Here is a 19,817-nt window from a genome sequence, read left to right as displayed (position 1 = left end):
CCAAGCAATTCTGAAAATAGTAGGATAAGCATCATTCAGGACCGTGTCTCCCAACCACACATCATGCCAAAAGCTAACCCTACTATCATTCCCCACACATAATCTAGTGTTTTTGGTGAAGGAACAGCAACCTTTCCTTATGTATTTCCATAACCCCACCCCATATGCCCCTCTCCCTTCTCCAGAACACCAACCCCCCATGTACTTCCATACTTCATGTCGATTACCCCTCTCCATAAAGCTCACATCTCCTTCTTATAACGCCACAACCATTTTCCTAGTAATGCCTTATTAAAAACTCTCACATTACGAATCCCCAAGCCTCCATCTCTCAAAGGAGTACACACCTTATTGCATCCCACTAGGTGAAATTTGAGCTCCTCACCTAAGCCACTCCACAAAAAGTCACGTTGAATTTTTTCTATTCTCATTGCAATGATGGCGGGAAGAGGGAATAGAGACAAGTAGTATGTAGGAAGGTTGGATAAAGTGCTCTTAATAAGAGTGATCCGCCCCCTTTAGTTAAATACAACATTTTCTACCCGGCCAATCTATTCTCTAATTTCTCCATCACCTCCTCCCAAATTGCCTTGGCTTTGAAGGTAGCCCCCAACGAAAGGCCAAGATACTTCAATAGCAACAAAGAGACCGCACATCCCAAAATGTTGGCCAACCCCCTAATGTTCCTCACCTCACCAACAGCAACCATCTCCGTCTCCGCAAGATTAATCTTTAAACTAGATACCGCTTCAAAACACAGTAAAATGGCCTTCAAGGATTGTATATGTCCTACATTTGCCTCACAAAATAGCAAAGTATCATTCGCAAACAAAAGATGTGAAATGTTGATATTTTCCACTGAAAATCTAGAAAAGAATCCCCCCTCAACTGCAGCCGACATCATTCTACTTAGAGCCTTCATTATTATGACAAATAATAGAGGTGATAATGAATCACCTTGTTGTAAACCCCACAAATTATTAAAGAAACCCACCGGATCCCCATTTACCAAAACTGAGAAGCGAGCAGTTGACATACAATGCCTCATCCACTTTCTCCATCTTTCTCCAAAACCACATCTACTCAACATGTATAATAAGAAGTCCCAATTGATGTGATCATAGGCCTTTTCCATGTCTAATTTGCATAAAATACCTGGCACTCCCGACTTGATCCTACTATCTAAACATTCATTTTCTATAAGAATCGAGTCCAGAATTTGTCACCCTCGCACAAAAACATTTTGAGTCTTAGATATAATCTTATCCATAACTGTGCTCATTCTATTAGCCAGGACTTTGGATATTATCTTGTATATGCTTCCCACAAGATTAATAGGCCTGAAATCTTGCACCTCTATAGCACTATTCTTTTTTGGAACATGTGCAATAAAAGTACCATTCGAGCTCTTCTCAAATTTACCATACGTGAAGAATTTCTGGAAGATCTGCATAACATCTTCTCTCACCACCTTCCAGCAAATCTGAAAAAATGCCATAGTAAAACCATCCTAGCCCGGAGCTTTGTTTTTATTCATTTTTCTAATTACTAGATGGACCTCTCCCTCTTCAAATGGTCTCTCCAACCACACCATCCTACTCTGGTCGATGGACTCAAAAGCCAACCCATCTAGGGTAGGTCTCCAATCATGAGGTTCCGATAGCAAGTGTTCAAAGTGTCCAACCACATGGTCTTTTATTTTTGCTTGATCTATAGATACATCCCTATCAATGTTCAAAGTCTCGATAGTATTACACCTCCTATGCAAATTTCCAATACGATGAAAAAATTTTGTGCACCTATCCCCCTCCTTAAGCCACAATGCCCTTGACTTTTATCACCACGAAATTTCCTTCATAAGAATCACTCTTTCCAATTCAGCAACTACTTGCCCTTTGCAGTTGTTTTCTTCTCCTACCCCCTTCAAGCTTTGTAACTCTTGGAATAAATTCTTTTTTTGTATCGTTACATCACCAAATATTTGTTCATTCCATATCTTCAAATCCTTTTTCAAAACTTTTAGCTTTCCAGCCAATATATTACTCTAGTTACCCTGTAATTGATATGAGCTCCACCATTGCCCCATCAGCTCCACAAACTCCTTATGTTTCAACCACATATTCTCAAATTTAAATGGCCTTCTACCCCGTGGGATGCCTCCATAGTCTAACATTATGGGAAAATGGTCGGAGCATACCCTAGGAAGTCCCTTTTGACATAAATCTGGAAAATGCACCTTCAATGAAGAAGATATAAGAAATCTATCTAGTCTTGACCAGGTTTGGTTAAAGGACCAAGTGGAATCACCTCCTATTAACGGTATGTTCATAAGTTCCAGCTCTGAAATTAGATTTGAAAATTCTCGCATAGAAGCTTGTCGTCCCTCCCCCGACCTTTCGTTGGAGAATCGTGTAACGTTAAAATCTCTTCCTACATACCATGGGACCTCCCACTAAGAACACAAGCCCGCAAGCTCATCCCAAACCAATCGATGTTCCCCATCCAAATTAGGTCCATAAACCCCTGCAAAAGCCCATACAAATCCATCCTCTATATTTTTAAAAGAACATCCCACTGAATATTCTCCTATAAACCCATCAATATTCTACATCATCCTTTTATCTCACATAACCAAAACTCCACCCGAGGCCCCTTTCGAAGATAAGTATGACCATCCTACATATTGACAACTCCATATGCTCTATATAGTTTTCCTTATGATAAGCTTCAACTTAGTTTCCTGCAAACAAATAATATCCATCTTCCAATGTCTTAACAAGGCTAGGATCCAGAGGTGCTTGTTAATCTCATTCAGTCCTCTAACATTCCAAATCAGTATTTTGGGCTGCATGTATCAACTATACCAGCCCTACCTTTTCCCCGATCACTGCTTGCACTTCTCTCCTTACCATCATAGTTAATAGAACAAATAAGTCTCTTAAACTCACTATTGCTTTTCAATCTTGCTCCCTGTTGAATATGTCTAGCCTCTATGGCTGTTAGCAGTGTCTTAAATTGCTCTGCATAGCCCTCACATGAGATCCTCACACACACTTGTAACTCCTTCACCTTTTCATTATCCAATCAGGGGTTAAAGAGATATTGATTGGGGAAGGGTCCTCCCCTGAAAACTCCCCCTCAGGAGAGAAGATCCCCTAATAACATGAAGGCCTAGTATCCCCAGACCTTGCTTGCGGCAGAAAAGCTGTGGTTAGCTGCAAGAGAATTAAAATCAATAATATATGTTTGATGTTTACCCGATTTGCAGTGCAGTGGAAGTGCCGAAGTGGTGGATGGTTGAAGTACAGTACGTACATGGCTAGAATCGAGCTGTTAAAAACAATGGAATTAACCTGTTTTCTCGTAGTCCTTGCCATGCAGTTGGTCCACTACTCGCAACTTGTAGTTTGCATTAACTGTTTTCTTAAGTGGAAGGTTTTCCCCGCCTACTAACTCAAGAAATAGGGACAGATTCTTGCCCTTTTGAGCATCATTTCCCTTTGGGAAAACCTTTAACCTTCTAAATCAATTTAAGATAAGAAATAGACAGAAGCATTAATAACAAAATGTTAACCCATCTACGTTTAGTAGTTAGTTTATGATATGGAATGCACCAATTAATATAATTAGAAAGTCCATACCATTTCCTCTCCCCGACCATGAAAGCTTTAGAATAGTAAAAACCTCTATCTAGAGCACTGAAATTTTCCATCTCATAAGTGTAAATGCCATAAGCAAGTTTCTTAAGCATGGAAAGGCATTCCGGGCCACTTGCAACTATGGGTAATAACAAAAACCTCTACTCCAAAGACACATGTATCGTTGACAAGGCATCCATTGCAACTATTCTTGAAAGTTTCAAGTAACTGCCCAAAACCCCATTTTGTCTTCTTCGCATCAAAGTGCCTCGCCCCATCATAATCTATACTAATTCATATATCTAAAATTGATATTAGTAGTATATGATATTAATATTGTGATCCCACTTCCTAGCCCCCAGATATATATGTGCATGCACATGTTTGTGTCACATTTCTTCAATTATGATAGTAATTAGATACCTTGGATAGTTAAGTATTTGTGGTGTATCTGATCAAATACAAATAGTTTGAAGTTGACAAAAGATATGTCCTTTTGTGGCGAGTTACTTTCGTCACAAATTCTTTACTCGACTGAAATTTAATCCCGGCTAATTGGTAGAGAATAAAATGTCTGGGTTGATCAATAATTTTATGCAGACCTTGAAATGATTATATAATATAATACAAAAGCACTTGATCAAAACCAGAACTTTATTGGTACTTGACCAAAACAACTTAAATTAACTATAGTCAAGGAACAAACCTTAATCTTTGAACCAACCAAGTTCTTGCCATTATCTGATTCTTAAGACAACAATCACTCAATTAGAAACTAATTCCAAAAGCACAAAGGAACAACTTAAAGTAACTATAGTCAAGGAACAAGCCTCTAGCTGTATCTTTCCACCACCATCAATTCCTTTCAACTCCACTACCATTTTATGTGAATATCCTAGCAAAAAGATAGTCCAAGTGCCAAAACAAGTATGACAAAGAACACAATACAATTGCTAAATATCGGATGCAAAACACCAACCCAATTACTTAACACAATGGGGACATGACATCATCTCGATTCCAAACATTAGTCAGGGTTTTGTCATATTCTCACCATCACAGAGGCAATCGAGACTAATGCCTGCATTACCATTCGCTTATATGGAGTTACAAGGTTTGCATCCCAAGCTACAATCTAAAGTTTTAACACTAGAAATTAACAAATGAGAAGCAAGGTTTTGGAGAAACCATAAACAATTGAGAAGCAAGTAACAAATCTGTAATGAGCAAGCCATTTGCTAAGATAAAATGGAAAGAAAAAGAGGAGCCTCAACCATCCTAATGCTAGTCAAACACAACAGAGTAGTCTAGGCTAGACACCATAGTCAACAATAGAAACAAAGATTGACTGATATTTCTAATTTATGCATAATGGGAGAAAAGAAAGTCTTTGAGCGCAAAAACCAAACCAAAGGCCATGCAGCTACCCCTACTCCAATTTGTTCCTTTTCAAAACTAAGTTTGATATATCTGTACCATTGAAGACAGTAAAAATAAAAACAAAATGGGAGAGAATTAAGGGAGAAATTCACTTAAGTTTTATAATGGCCCTTTTGCGGCGGTGAAAACTCGCCGCAAATATAACGACATTTAGCTATGGCTAATTCTCTACAAGAAAAAGCCATCTTTACGAACATTATGATCCAACAACACAGTACCTTTTTAACTAATTTTATACTCATAATTCAAAACATATCTATTTGGTCATGACCAACAACAATAGTCACAAATTTAGAGTTCTGAGATTCACCATCAGATCCCACTTCGACCCCACTGCACACAATGGCTTCTTGGAGCAAATGCTCTCCATCATCCCTCCTCCTTGCTGTTCCTAGTCTGACCTCAACCCCCTTAAAATCCCTGCCAATTCCTCATTTTCCAGTAATTAAGGAGGAAGAACATATTTCTACATTAAAATTAAAACTCAACTCTAAGAGAAGGATCATGCAAACATCAACTAGGAAAACTTTGCTTCACTACTGGTGTGTATATATATATAATTATATCAAGATCAACAATATTGCTTGCACGACTCTAATTAGTACTAGTCAAAATATATCAAAATATCAGAACGTATGAAACATAAAACAGTGCAGTATACACCAAGCACTAAGTAGAGATAATAGACCACCTTATCTCTACTTAATCAACACCATATATACAGCTTTCAAATCTCAAACCAAGGATTTATTAATGTCATATAGCTATTCTACCTAGTCTAGGGATGGGTCACCTCATCCCACTAATCGAGTTTGCTAAGCTATTTACTCTTCACTATGGCTTCGGTGTCAAGTGCATCTTTCCCACGATTCGGTATCCATCAGAGGCCATGAAAGCCGTTCTTGAAGGCCTCCCCACCAATATAGACCATATCTTTCTTCCTCCTGTGAGCCCCTAGGACCTTGAGGAAGCACAACCTGGGGTCCAGATCTTTCTTATCATTACTCTCTTTACAATCCCTTCGTGATGTGTTGAAGTCATTACTTGAGATGACTTGGCTGGTTGCTCTCGTCTTTGACCCCTTTCGCAAGCGACATCCTAGAAGTTGCTAAGGAATTACAACTGTCACCGTACCTTTTCAACCCCACAAATGCCATGCTTTTGTCAGTCCTTTTGCATCTTCTGACATTGGACGAGACAATTCCATGCGAGTACAAAGACCTACCAAAACCATTGAAACTCCTGGGGTGCATACTTATTCACGGTAGAGATCTAATAAACCAAGTTCAAGACTAGAAAAGCAAATTGTACAAAATATTTATTCGCCATGTAAAATGTCTCACATTAGCCGAGCGGATCATGGTTAACACGTTCATCAATTTGGAAGGACGAGTCATAAAAGCTTTAGAAGAGAACAAAGTTGGATATCCCCCAATTTTATCCGGTTGGACCAATCATTCAAAGTGGCTCAGGTACTGATGATGAAGATGACGGGTTAGGGTGTTTAAGATGGTTGGACAATCAACTAGGTGGCACTGTCCTATTTGTCTCTTTTGGAAGTAGTGGGACCCTGTCGTCTGATCAAATAAATGAGCTAGCCTCAGGATTGGAATCAAGTGGCCAAAAATTCTTATGGGTGGCAAGAAGCCCAAACAATGAATCTGCTAACACCGCATACCTTAAATATCAGAGCCATGAAGATCCTCTTACTTTCTTACCACTAGGGTTTCTAGCTAGGACCAAAGGTCAAGGTCTAGTCGTGCCCTCTTTGGTGCCGCAGGCTCAGATCCTAAGCCACGCCTCCATGAGTGGATTCCTGACCCATTGCGGTTGGAATTCGACTTGGAGAGCATCATGATCAATGGCACATCGTTGATTGCTTGGTCACTTTATGCAGAGCAAAGAATGAATGCAGTATTCTTAGCTGAGGATTTAAAAGTGGCATTAAGACCAAAAGCTAACGAGAAAGGCCTTGTGGATAGAGAAGAAATTGCGAAAGTCGTGTAAGGTCTAATGGCTAGAGAAAAGGGGAAGAGTGTTCACAAGCGTACAAAAGAGCTAAGGATTGCTGCTGAGAAAGCAAAAAGTGCATATGGTTCTTCCAAATTAGCATCGAAACTTGCTTTTAAACCGAGATCATTTTAGTTTTCTTGCTCTTCTTCTTTATGGTTCTTGTTTTTTAGTTGAAGTCACTTTGTCATGTGCTGTTGTTGAATATTTATGTGAAAATAGAATGATTGGTCGTGCCCCGTTTTACCTCATTGGTTCTTGGTGGTTGTTGTCTTACTCTTTATTGTAAGCTAGCTAGTTTCTTACTTGCTGAATAGAGGATGAATGCAGTATTACTTTTTGAGGATCTCAAGGTGGCCCTAAGACTAAAAAGTGAAGAGAAAGGCATAGTGAACAGAGAAGAAATTGTGAAAGTCATTAAGGGACTAATGGTCGAGGAAGAGGGAAAAAGGGTTCATAACCGTATGAAAGAACTCAAAATTGTAGCTGAGAAAGCATTGAGCGAAGATGGTTCTTCCATAAGGTCACTCTCTAAATTCGCATCAAAATTGGCCTTAGATACTAACTAGTTCAAAGAGAAAGCACTTAGCGTAGACAATTTTAGTTTTCTTTCTCTTTCTACCTTTGGTCCTTTTTCCCTAAAGAGTTCGGTTCTATATCACTTTATCATGTGTTATGGTTGACTTAAGAAGGTTTGATAGAATTACAAATCTTAATATTAATTTTTTGTGCCTTCGTGGTTGTCTTCTATGCGACTCTCATTACAAGAAAAGTTTTCAGCTAGATTTTTACCCTAAACCTTCTGGGAAATTAAGGTAGCTGGCTGATGACTTTGACATAAACATTGACACATGTAACATCATAACACCTATGTTATATTATCGATGTGGTTAGTTGTGAACTTGTGATTTCCGTTCCTTTCCAGGCGGAATTACTTGTGACGACCAAAGTCGCTATGAAATGTCTTTTATGTGGCAAATTTTTTGGACCCTAGAACAAAAACGTAGCTACAGTTAATTGTGATCTCTTGTAGTGAGTAAGCAATAGAGGTCATGGTCTAGTTGTAATACAAACATAAACAAAAGTAGTCTAAAGCAAATAAAATACATATCCAGAAGTAAAGCAAACTAGGCCTATATGACACAACATTAAATCTAAAAAATCAGGGATAACACATGGTCTATGAAGCCCATCAAATCAAACCCATCTCATAGAAGTAAAGCAAACTAGGCCCGTATGACACATCATTAAATCTAAAAAAACAGGGATAACACATGGTCCATGAAGCCCATCAAATCAAACCCATCTCACATGGATACTTAGACCTGAACTTGTGATAGAAAGAGGGCCAATAGTAGTATGACACATAGGACACCTGAAACGTAAATGATGGGTCCAATCACATAACGGTGGCACGTGTTTGAAATATGGCTTATCACCTCCACTGTAACCATGTAAACAAATGATGTTGGAATAAAAACGAATGAAAGTATAACGCCGGCCATGTTCAACGGGGGACCGGATGAGTTCATCACTCCTAAAAGCTTAATCAGCACATCAACTAGCTTATCGGTAATTCTTATGAAAATGGTGGTGCAATCATCATTAGTCCCATCTTGCTCTCTTGCACTGCCAAACAAATAAAATAGGAGAATGAAAAATTGAATAAATCTTATTTTAAATGAAATAAGCGGAAGAGATAAAAATAATAATAATACTATAAATGTAGATTCAATACGAGGCTTCAACTTTTAAATCATGTATGTGGCTGTAAAGTTTTGGTCATCTCACGAATGAAACCAAATCCTTGGAGGCACATAGCCCAATATATTCATATGTGCTTATACATAGAAAAGTCAAGAATTTAGATGAAAAGATTGGGTAGTTTTTTGTTTTTAATTTCTTTAATAATGGGAGATCTTGAAAATATTTATTAAGGTCCATGGATATGAGGATTTTAAGATATTATTTTACCGAGAGGGGTTTCAAAGAAGTTAATTTGAATATAGTAGATATTATATCAATAACAGTTAGCCTAGCTAGCTATGACAAATTATTTCTGAAAAGAAATATATATATATATATATACACAATATTGTCTATTTAGCAAAAATATATGATTAATAGAGATTTAACAAAAACATGTGAATATCAGAGATTTCAATTGGAAACCAAGACCTGTTGTAATTTAGTATGAAATGAGGGTATTTATAAAATAGACAATATGGAAATAAGCTTTCATACCCTGTCATTTTTTTTATAAATACCCTCATTTACTTCCATATTGTCTATTTTATAAATACCCTCATTTCATACTAAATTACAACAGGGCTTGGTTTCCAATTGAAATCTCTGATCTTCACATGTCTTTGTTAAATCTCTATTTATCATATATTTTTGCTAAATAGACAATATTGTATATATATATTTTTTTTCAGAAATAATTTGTCATAGCTAGCTAGGCTAACTGTTATTGATATAATATCTACTATATTCAAATTAACTTCTTTGAAACCCCTCTCGGTAAAATAATATCTTAAAATCCTCATATCCATGGACCTTAATAAATATTTTCAAGATCTCCCATTATTAAAGAAATTAAAAACAAAAAAACTACCCAATCTTTTCATCTAAATTCTTGACTTTTCTATGTATAAGCACATATGAATATATTGGGCTATGGGCCTCCAAGGACTTGGTTTCATTCGTGGGATGACCAAAACTTTACGGCCACATACATGATTTAAAAGTTGAAGCCTGGGTATTGAATCTGCAATTATAGTATTATTATTATTTTTATCTCTTCCACACAATTTATTTAAAATAAGATTTCTTCAATTTTCCATTCTCCTATTTTATTTGTTTGGCAGTGCAAGAGAGCAAGATGAGACTAATGATGATTGCACCGCCGTTTTCATAAGAATTATCGATAAGCTAGTTGATGTGCTGATTAAGCTTTTAGGAGTGACGAACTCATCCGATCCCCCATTGAACATGGCCAGCGTTATAATTGCATTGGTTTTTATTCCAACATCATTTGTTTACATGGTTGCAGTGGAGGCGATAAGCCATATTTCAAACACGTGTCACCGTTATATGATTGGACCCATCATTTATGTTTCAGGTGTCCTATGTGTCATACTACTATTGGCCCTCTTTTTATCACAAGCTCAGGTCTAAGTATCCATGTGAGATGGGTTTGATTTGATGGGCTTCATGGACCATGTGTTATCCCTGCTTTTTTAGATTTAATGATGTGTCATACGGGCCTAGTTTGCTTTACTTCTATGAGATGGGTTTGATTTGCTTTGGACTACTTTTGTTTATGTTTGTATTGGAACTAAACCATGACCTCTATTGCTTACTCACTACAAGATATCATAGTTAACTGTAGTTGCATTTTTGTTCTAGGAACGGAAAAATTCGCCACATAAAAAACATTTTACAGTGACTATGGGTCATCACAAGTAATTTCGCTTGGAAAGGAACGGAAATCACAAGTTCACAACTAACCACATCGATAATATAATGTGGGTTATGATGTTACATGTGTCGATGTTTATGTCGAAGCCATTAGCCAGCTATCTTAAATAAAAATAATAATTATTAAAAAAATAATTTTATTAATAATTACTTACTTGATTATTAAATAAAAAATAAAATTAAATGTATAAACAGTAAGATTGAAGGTACAAAAACCCATTCTCGGAGCACCGAAATCCTTCATTTAGAAATCTGCAATCTAGATTCAAAGATTACGATTTGGTTTTCTTTTTTCTAATTAAAGTTCTGGTTCAAGGGTTTTTTTGAGTTGTGAGAGTAGGTTTCTAGGCCCAAACAGGCACTTGGGAAAGAACTAAAAATAGAAAGAGTAAGATAAAACATAAAGAGATGATGGAGGGTTTTTTTTTTTTTTTTTTACAAGGAGAGGATGGAGTTGATGAGATGATGTGCGTTAATGGGTGCTCAAGATCTAAGATCTGGGATAATATTGAAACTAAACAAGTTTTGGGGATCACCGTTGTCGAAGAAACGAAACATCGAAAACAACTTTGATCACTAGTAAATTTCAGCTGGACTATATTTCAATCCTATCATGGGAGAGGGAAAGAGAAACAAGAGGCCAACACAGAGAGAGAGAGAGAGAGAGAGAGATAGATTTCGGTGTAGGGGAAGATCATGATGACGGGATTAATCTTTGTTTGTTATAATAATAATAATAATAATAATAATAATAATAATAATAATAATAATAATAATAATAGAGACACGTAATGTATGTTACGGATCAGCCGTGAACAGTGGCTGATCCGTAGCAAAACTCTTCCATATATAGCCGCCAGCCGGTGACCAATCAGAAGGAGCCCTAGAAGTGAAAGGTTTTTAAACAGAAAGCAAATCCAGTTATGGCATTAGCAATTCTCATTCCCTATAGAAGATCGCCAATGATAGGGTTAAACTTCCAAGTGATCATTTGCGCATCTGGGAGAGAGACTCAGAGGGTACCATCCATATTCTATCTTTCTAAGCTTGTAAGTTATATTTCTTTGTACTCTTTCTTCCTGGAAGTTTGTTCATTCATAAAAAGTTCAGACTTTTCTTATCTTTCGATAGATTCATATGAAATTAAGGGTTTCTTTTGGCTTGTTGGGAAAATCTTAATTTCTATGTTCGGATTTATAAGATTTTTACTACTAGTTAACCAATTGATGATCATATTTGTGTAAATTTGTAAAGAAACTTGCGGAATTTCCGTAACCTCCATCTCCATGAGGAATAAGCACTTAAACTGAGATTTTATATCTCAGTACATTTGAGTTTAGACCCACTTATTGATATTTTCCTAGAGATAAAGGGTACAGAGCATGCACGTAATCGTGGCAAACTTGTTGTTTAAAAATTAAAGAAGCTTCCTTTTTTCTCTTGTGGAACTGGGCATCTTTCAGATTTATAGGTATTAGGTAATTAGGAAGTTATTTTTTGGGAGGCTTTTTTGTGCAAGGAGGGGGTGGTTCAGACATTTTTTATTTTTTATTTTTATGACTGGGAAATCACCCCATGTTAGAGTCCTTAGTACTCACCCATGGAATCTAAACCCCCAAGGAGACTAGCATTATATCCCACCGCCATGGCCTCCCACTTAACTCGTAGTTTGATCTCAAGGGGAATCCAACGTGTGACATTGGGCACAAGTACACAAGTTCACCCTTACCACTGAGGTTACTCACAGGTGGGTGGGGGTGGTTCAGACATTAAAGAATGTGTAACTGTTTGGTTGTAGTAAGCTTGTAGTTTTGCCTATATAATGACTCTTTTTTTTTTTTTTTTTTCGTTCTGTTCTTGGGTTTTTACTCTCTCTCTCTCTCTCTCTCTCTCTCTCTCTCTCTCTCTCTCTCTCTCTCTCTCTCTCTCTCTCTCTCTCTCTCTCTCTCTCTCTCTCTCTCTCTCTCTCTCTCTCTCTCTCTCTCTCTCTCTCTCTCTCTCTCTCTCTCTCTCTCTCTCTCTCTCTCTCTCTCTCTCTCTCTCTCTCTCCAGCATTTTCCTTTTGTATATAGATGGGATCTTTCCTTTTATTTTTGGTGGCATCTCCATAGCTTATGTTTTATGAAGTCTTTTGCTAGGTTTGGTAGGATGAGAAATGGATAGACTATTGCCCTATCAGTTCTTCTATATACAGTCTATTTCGCGCACGACTTGCACACTCCCAGACGACATGGAGGTAGTTTGAAAAAAAAATGAAAACATGAAGAAGACAACAAGACGATTGACGCAAACCCACGATGCAAACACCAGGCTCCATTTTTTCCCGGCATTTACGCACTCTGCATTGTCGCCGATTGTGGGTGTCTCTGTCATCTCTGCCACCGCTTCTCCCCCATGTTGCCACATCTATGCACTTGCCAGAAGTAATCTCACGCCGGCTCTCTCTCTCCCTCTCTCTCTCTCTCTCTCTCTCTCTCTCAGATTGTGAGTATTCTTGGATCGTCATATCCTGGATTTCCCCCACTGCCGCTCCTTGTTGTCTCAGATCAGTTGGTTGAACTCCATTGCTTTGCATTAACTGTAACTATTACATATTAATGGTGGAAGCATTGATTTTGTTTTAGAAATTATTTATACACTGAGGAAGTGCTTTTTTTTGTATGCAACAACCCACTACATCGACTCTTCTCGCATAACCCACAACATCGACTCTTCTCGCATTTACGTAGCCCCAAATATCCCATAACCCTCTCTTCTCCTTCAGACCCTCTCTTGCAAACTTGCTTGTACTTGTGCAGTGGAAGTTTCTGACTCTCTCTCGCTCTCAAATCCTCTCACACAATGAGTGCATCAACTCTCTTTATTTCTTTTGAAACTTTTTTAGAGTAGTTTGGTATTTTTCGATTTGTTTTTCTGGGTTCAATTAATTGAATTCACTTCGTTTAATTGTTTTTGTTTGTGGGGAAGTGTGCTCTGTCCTTTTACCCAAGAAAGACTGTTATCTTACTTTAATATTCATCCTTTTTATTGGTGTGCTTATTCGTTGCTTTTTATTGGTGTGTTTCTTCACTTTTGTGCTAGAGCAGAAGAAATAGATTAGTTTTGCCTCATCTTCAATAATAACCCAACTTTGATGGACTGCACAAATCTTCTCTAATTCTCATTTGTTGGGATTTTGTTTTTAAGTTCATTTTCCATGGTCTTTTAATTTAAGCTGTTCTTTAGTTCTTCTATCTGTCATCTACCCAAAAATGCATGCGTTTCTCAAATATTGAGAGTGACTTCCTGGTTTGGTCCCAAAAATTTTGAATTAGTTCTTTGTAATTCACTGCCATATTTAAAGCACGGCCATAGTGCTTTTGTTAACCCATAAGTTATGCTAAGTTGTTTAAAATGCTCTTGGTAACTCATAAATTATGCTAAATTGTTTGAAGTGTTCATGATAACTCATAAATTATGCCGAGTTGTTTGAAGTGAATATGGTAACCTCTAAATTATGCTAAATTCTTTTTTATTGTAAATTTTTGCCTTCATCTGCAATATAAGATACTGGTATTTATAACTCAACACTTTTTGCCTTCACGAGACCATATCTCTGTAAGTTCATGAGTAAGCCTGTTGTGTTTGGAAAGTTAATAAAAAGGGTGGCACTTCACAATATATATATGCATATATATATATATATATATATAGAACAACATGTCACTCTCTTTAATGTTCATGATTTTGTATGGCATGATCTTTAAATCTCGTATTTAAGTCAATATTTTATTATATGATCAGATGCAACTTGGGGTGGATGGAACACAATAGGATAGCTTGGCTGGGACACAATCAGACCTGTATGGAGCTGTGCTTGGGCATATCGATTGAGATCAGAATGAGGAGTGACGTAATTTGGTCTTGCAGTTTACTACAGCTAATTATATGATCTTAAATTACATTGATGAAGGCAAGTAGTGCCTCTTGTTTATGGGATTCACAATGGTTGAACCACTTTTTTCATGATGATTAAGGGGTTTTTCTCATTTATTTGGAAACACTGCCTACTATTTTTTTCATTTTTTTTAAGTTTATATGATTTTTCATGTAAAAAGCACCACCGAATTTTGCTATTAATGGATATCAACTGCTTGTCTTTTGAGCACACAGAGCACTCAGACCAGAGATTGTGACCCAGGCACTGTGCACTTAAGTGCATAGCACACGGCCCACTTGGTAACCATATGTATTGTGCCATGCATGGATACGTGCATGCTTCACTAGTGCGCATCACCCGTGCACCATGAAGCCTCATAGCAGCCTGCAGCGAGGACCCAACAGCCCTCCAGAGGCCACCGTGTGGGCTGTTAGCACCTTCTGTCCTTCGAGGGGCAGTCCCCTCCCCCAGGGCTACACCCAGTGACTGGGTCGTGATGAGCAACAGTGCGCATGAAGGCGTGGTACCATAGAGGCAGCGGCCCCCCATCCTCTGAGGCTGTGAACTACCCAGCCTGTGAGCACCGCCTCACGTACACAAGCAACAACCACCCTATCAACAACGTAGCCTGGGGAGGATGCTGGTGTTGTTTGTCCATCCCGGAGGAGCTACCGACCGCCATAAGCATGCGACATGAAGGATACCATGAATCACCCTGAATAACCATGAAGATGAGTCTTGAACTGTCACTGTGAAGCCCTGTGAAGATGAGTCTCGAATTGTCACCTTGAAGCACCCTGAAGGAATACCTGTGAAGACTCGTGAAGGAAGACCTGTGAAGGAAGACCTGTGAAGCGCCATCGTGAAGGAAGAACCGTGAGGGAAAATAGGCCGTGAAGGGGGTGAATTGAGGACTGCACTGTGAAGGAAATGAACCGTGGACCGCCACCGTGAAGGACCATGACGAAGATAATGCAGACTGCACTATGAAGGAGATGAACAACAGGCAACACAACAGGCATCCGAGAAAGCTCTTAGTTGCGCACAAAAAAAAAAAAGATCACTATGAAGAGGCCTGGGGGTAGTGCATCAAGCTCATGAACCGTAGTACAGGAACATCATGAAGGCTCGCAAGCAATGCAAGTGAGACCTTACAAAGGCTTGTAGGCAGTGCGAGTGGGAACATCGGGAAGGCTCGCGGGCAGCGCTAGCGGGATCGTCATAAAGCTCGCAGGCAACACGAATGGTAGTATCACGAGGCTCACCGAGCACGAGTGGGATTCTCACAAAGGCTTACGAGCAATACGAGCAGGATCCTCGGGAAGGCTCGCGGGTAGCGCGAGTGAGATCATCACGAAGGCTCACGGGCAGCGCGAGTGATACTACTGTAAAGAATCATGAGCATCTATTAGTGGAAGAAGATAAACAAAGAAGCAAAGCAAAGCAAGGAGGAAAATAAATAACATCCAGTTGCGGCCAATTTCAATCAAGCAAAAAGTCAGCCACGACAGCTAAAAATACTCTGGTTGTCTTCCTCAAAACTTTGTGAATTCTATTTTTGCTAACATAATATCTACTTGTGATGTGGAACTCTAGATATACAACCCTACTCGAAATCTCTGTCGACAAATTAACGAAGGCTCCCCTGAGAGAATGACGAACCTCCCCCGAGGAAATGCACATTGCGTGGGAATGCTCCTGGGCGCAGGAAATCTCCCTTGAGGAAATGCTCCCCTGAGGGAATGAAGAACTTCCCCCAAGGCCACGCACCTCACGTGGGAAAGCTCCTGTAAGGGAATAAACAATGGCTCCCCTGAGAGAATGATGAACCTCTCCCGAGAAACTACCTCGTACAGGAATGCTCCCGAAAGGAAAAACTCTCCTGAGAGGATTACGACCTCCCCTATGGGAAATGCTCCCGGGTGTGGGAAAGCTCCATTGAGACTTGAGGGAATACTCCCATGAGGGAAGGACAATCCTCCCCTCTCGGGAAAGCTCTCGGATTTAGGAAAGCACCTATGAGGGAATGGCGATCCTCACCCAAGGCGATGCTCCTCGTGTGGAAAAATCCTTGTATGGGAATGAACGAAGGCTCCCTTGAGGGAATGATGAATCTCTCCTTATGAGGAGTGCAAGACTACCCACACCAACCGCAAAGACCCTAGAGTCCCACCACATCAAATCGACCAGACAGGTTGGTAATTTTCAAGTAAAGTTTATATATATGTGGGCTCTAACTTTGCAGCATGTACACGGAGTATTTGGGCGAGCCTGGCTTATGCGTTGCTCGGCCCCTTCTCGCCAAACACGAGGGTCAATGAGGCATGTATGATCTTAGCACGCGGCCTCCGTCAGGGTATTTTGGGCGAGCCCGGCTTATGCGCCGCTCGGCCTATTCTCACCAAGTGCGATGGTCAAAGAGGTGAGTATGATATTACCATGCGGCCTCCATCAGAGTATTTTGGGCAAGCCCAGCTTATATGCCCCTTAGCCTCCTCTCGATCATGAGGGTCATCGGGGTGCGCACAATCTTATCGCAGGCCACCATCAGAGTATTTGGGAGAGCTAGGCTTACGTGCCGCTCGTCCTCTGTTAGCACATATGTGAGAGCTAGACTTATGCATCGCTCGTGCTCCGTCAGCACATATAGGAGAGCTAGGCTGTAACAGCCCGCTAGAAATTCAATTAAGGAATTTCTATTGACTTTAGGAACCTCGTGAAAATTCCGTAAGTTTACACAAATCGACTAATCGCATAGGTTTTAGCCTGTCAACATAGTTAGTGTTATCACTCACTATGGTGCCAGAAATGCGATTTTAATTATTTGAGATAGTTAGAAGTGTCAAAATGTATTATGGTTTGTGTCATTAGACTCGGAGGGTTATTTAAAGTCTTATGGCGCAATAACATTTTTTCATATTTTCGGACAAAACGTCTGTTCAAAACTGTAGATATTATTAGATAAAAAGAAATATCTTGAGATAATTTTCGTGAATATTATTGGGTAAAAATATTTTGAGTTGATAGATATTATTAGATAAAAATATCTTAAGTTGATTTTTTTTTAGATATTATTGGATAGAATATTATAAGATAATCTTTTATAGATATTTTGGGTAGGAGAAAACTACACTCAACTCTCAAATCCAGCCTCATCTCTTCCATATCTCATCCATAATTATCTCCAGCCACCTCTCCTCACGAAATTATCTTCATTTATGCTTTCCATTGAAAGAATACCAAACACTCTCTCTCGGACAGTTTTTAGGAGTTCTTTTGCACACCCATTTCGAAGCTTTTGTAAGTGTTTTATCATAAAGTCTCCTTCATATAAGTTGTTCCTCTTTGAGTCTAGTTTTCGTAGATGTATTTTTCGTATCATTCCATGGTCATTTGGTCAGTAAAAAGTATTTTTAACCATGGAAAGGTCATTCTGGGCGTGAATCTGGAGAGTATGTTATAGTTTGGAGTTTTTGACCAAACTAATGGATAGATATTGATCCGAAATTTTTATGGAGTATTGTTAACATGTATATATGACTATTGGTTGAGGATTTTTGCATGATTAAAGGTTTTGATGAAAGATTTTCTTAGATTTAGAAACTTAGAAACTGGAAGAGGAAAAACAGTTTCTGTTTTGAGAAAGTTTAACTCTTTGGTGGTCTAAACCTATTCTAATGACTTTAATAATTTTGTTGGAGGATACTAAGTATCTTATATACATTTTATATTATTATTTTGAAGATATTTGATGTTAGTTTCAAAGATATGAAATTTTATGCAAAGAGATATTCAAATAAGCCAAAGTGTGGATATTCTTGGCTAAATTTATGTTTTGGTTAATTTCTAACCATGTGATCTTGAATTAGAAGCTTATATATGTTTTAGGACATCTTTTTAAACCATGTGATGGTTTGGTTTGAAGATCATATAATTATAAGTCATAGATCAAGAGATTTATCAAAACTAGTTGAGGAAAAAGTTTATGTTTTTGGACTAAGTGTAAAACCAAAAACTCCAAATGTTATTTTGTGATTTTGGTGACTTTAGTTCGATGATTTAAAGCATGGTTGATGTTAGGATGATATTATTAATATGTTAGAAGTAAGATTTGATTTTTGAAATTCTTGGAGATGTTTTGATTTAAGGTCAAAACTTGTGATTCAAGTGCTTGGATCTTTTTACAAAAAAGTTTGGTGTTAATTATTAGCTTTTTCTAAATGGATGTTTTAAGTATGGTTTTGAACTTAGGATTGGAAGATGTTTGTTGCAAAATTTTGGTTTAAGCATGAGTTTTGAAGTTGGAAGGAATTGCAACAAAAATAAAGGGAAATGGCCTATGGATGTTTCGACCATAGTGTGTTCTTCATAGTTGTGTTTTGTTTTAAATTTTTCTGAGTTGATATTTAAGTTTAGGACAAGATTTACATGAGGAATGTAAATTTTGGAAACTTTTGGAGTTAGTATGCAAAATCCTTAAGTTATGGGTAAAACGGTCATTTTCCCACATGTAGAGAGTAAAATGAAAATTTTACTCTTTAAGTTAGTATTTTCCATATTTCAAATTATTAGTGATTTAGTTCTAACTTTTAGAATCACTAATTACAGTTCCTCGTGATCGCACTTGAAGTTTTAAAAGAAACGCGGAGATCGAGGTAAGTTAGCTTTTAACTTACTAGCAGTCTACTGTGTATGTGTGCTAAGTAAAAGAATTACAGTGTATGTATGTATGTTATCATATATGTCATGCCATGCCAAGTTATCATGTAATTGTCTATTATACAGAATTTATTCTGTCATCAATTTTTATCTGTTACACAATATATTCTGTCATGTATTACTATACATTACAAATATGTCATGCTAAATATGTTGTTTGTTATATGTTATGCCATGTTACGAAATGTTACTATCTCAAGTTGGTTATGTATTTCAAATTATGTTCAAGTCACGTTATGTTACGTCAGGGCTTCAGTCCTTTCATATTCCAGTCACGTTTCATCTTGAGTATATTCAGTTTATGTAGAATACATAGGGCCACAACAACTGTGGAGTATGTATTTAACTACAATTGTGATGCGTAAAATACATGGGGCCACAACAACTGTGGAGTATGTATTTTTCATGTTAAGTCAAGTTTGTGTAGAATACATGGGGCCACAACAATTGTGGAGTATGTATTTAACTACAATTGTGATGCGTAAAATACATGGGGCCACAACAACTGTGGAGTATGTATTTTTCATGTTAAGTCAAGTTTGTGTAGAATACATGGGGCCACAACAACTGTGGAGTATGTATTTTTAATGTTAAGTCAAGTTTGTGTA

At 38.1% G+C, this 19,817-nt stretch overlaps 1 protein-coding gene and 1 pseudogene across 1 annotated transcript; one reads left to right on the top strand and one right to left on the bottom strand.

The window, feature by feature from the left end:
- Nucleotides 1-538: 538 nt before the first annotated feature.
- LOC122290914 lies at nt 539-1,135 on the bottom strand. The gene has a single exon (XM_043098589.1). It carries the CDS (start codon nt 1,133-1,135, stop codon nt 539-541), a length of 597 nt encoding a protein of 198 aa, XP_042954523.1.
- A 4,727-nt stretch (nt 1,136-5,862) lies between these two features.
- LOC122290912 lies at nt 5,863-7,085 on the top strand (annotated as a pseudogene).
- Nucleotides 7,086-19,817: the final 12,732 nt, after the last annotated feature.

This window comes from Carya illinoinensis, chromosome 13, assembly GCF_018687715.1.
Source record: "Carya illinoinensis cultivar Pawnee chromosome 13, C.illinoinensisPawnee_v1, whole genome shotgun sequence".
In the NCBI taxonomy this organism is placed as follows: domain Eukaryota; kingdom Viridiplantae; phylum Streptophyta; class Magnoliopsida; order Fagales; family Juglandaceae; genus Carya; species Carya illinoinensis.
Note: the sequence above shows the minus strand (reverse complement) of the source record. Positions and strands in the feature narration are given on the sequence as shown.

Coding starts and splice junctions, on each gene's coding strand:
- LOC122290914 (XM_043098589.1), bottom strand. CDS start 1,135: ATGGAAAAGGCCTATGATCACATCAATTGGGACTTCTTATTATACATG.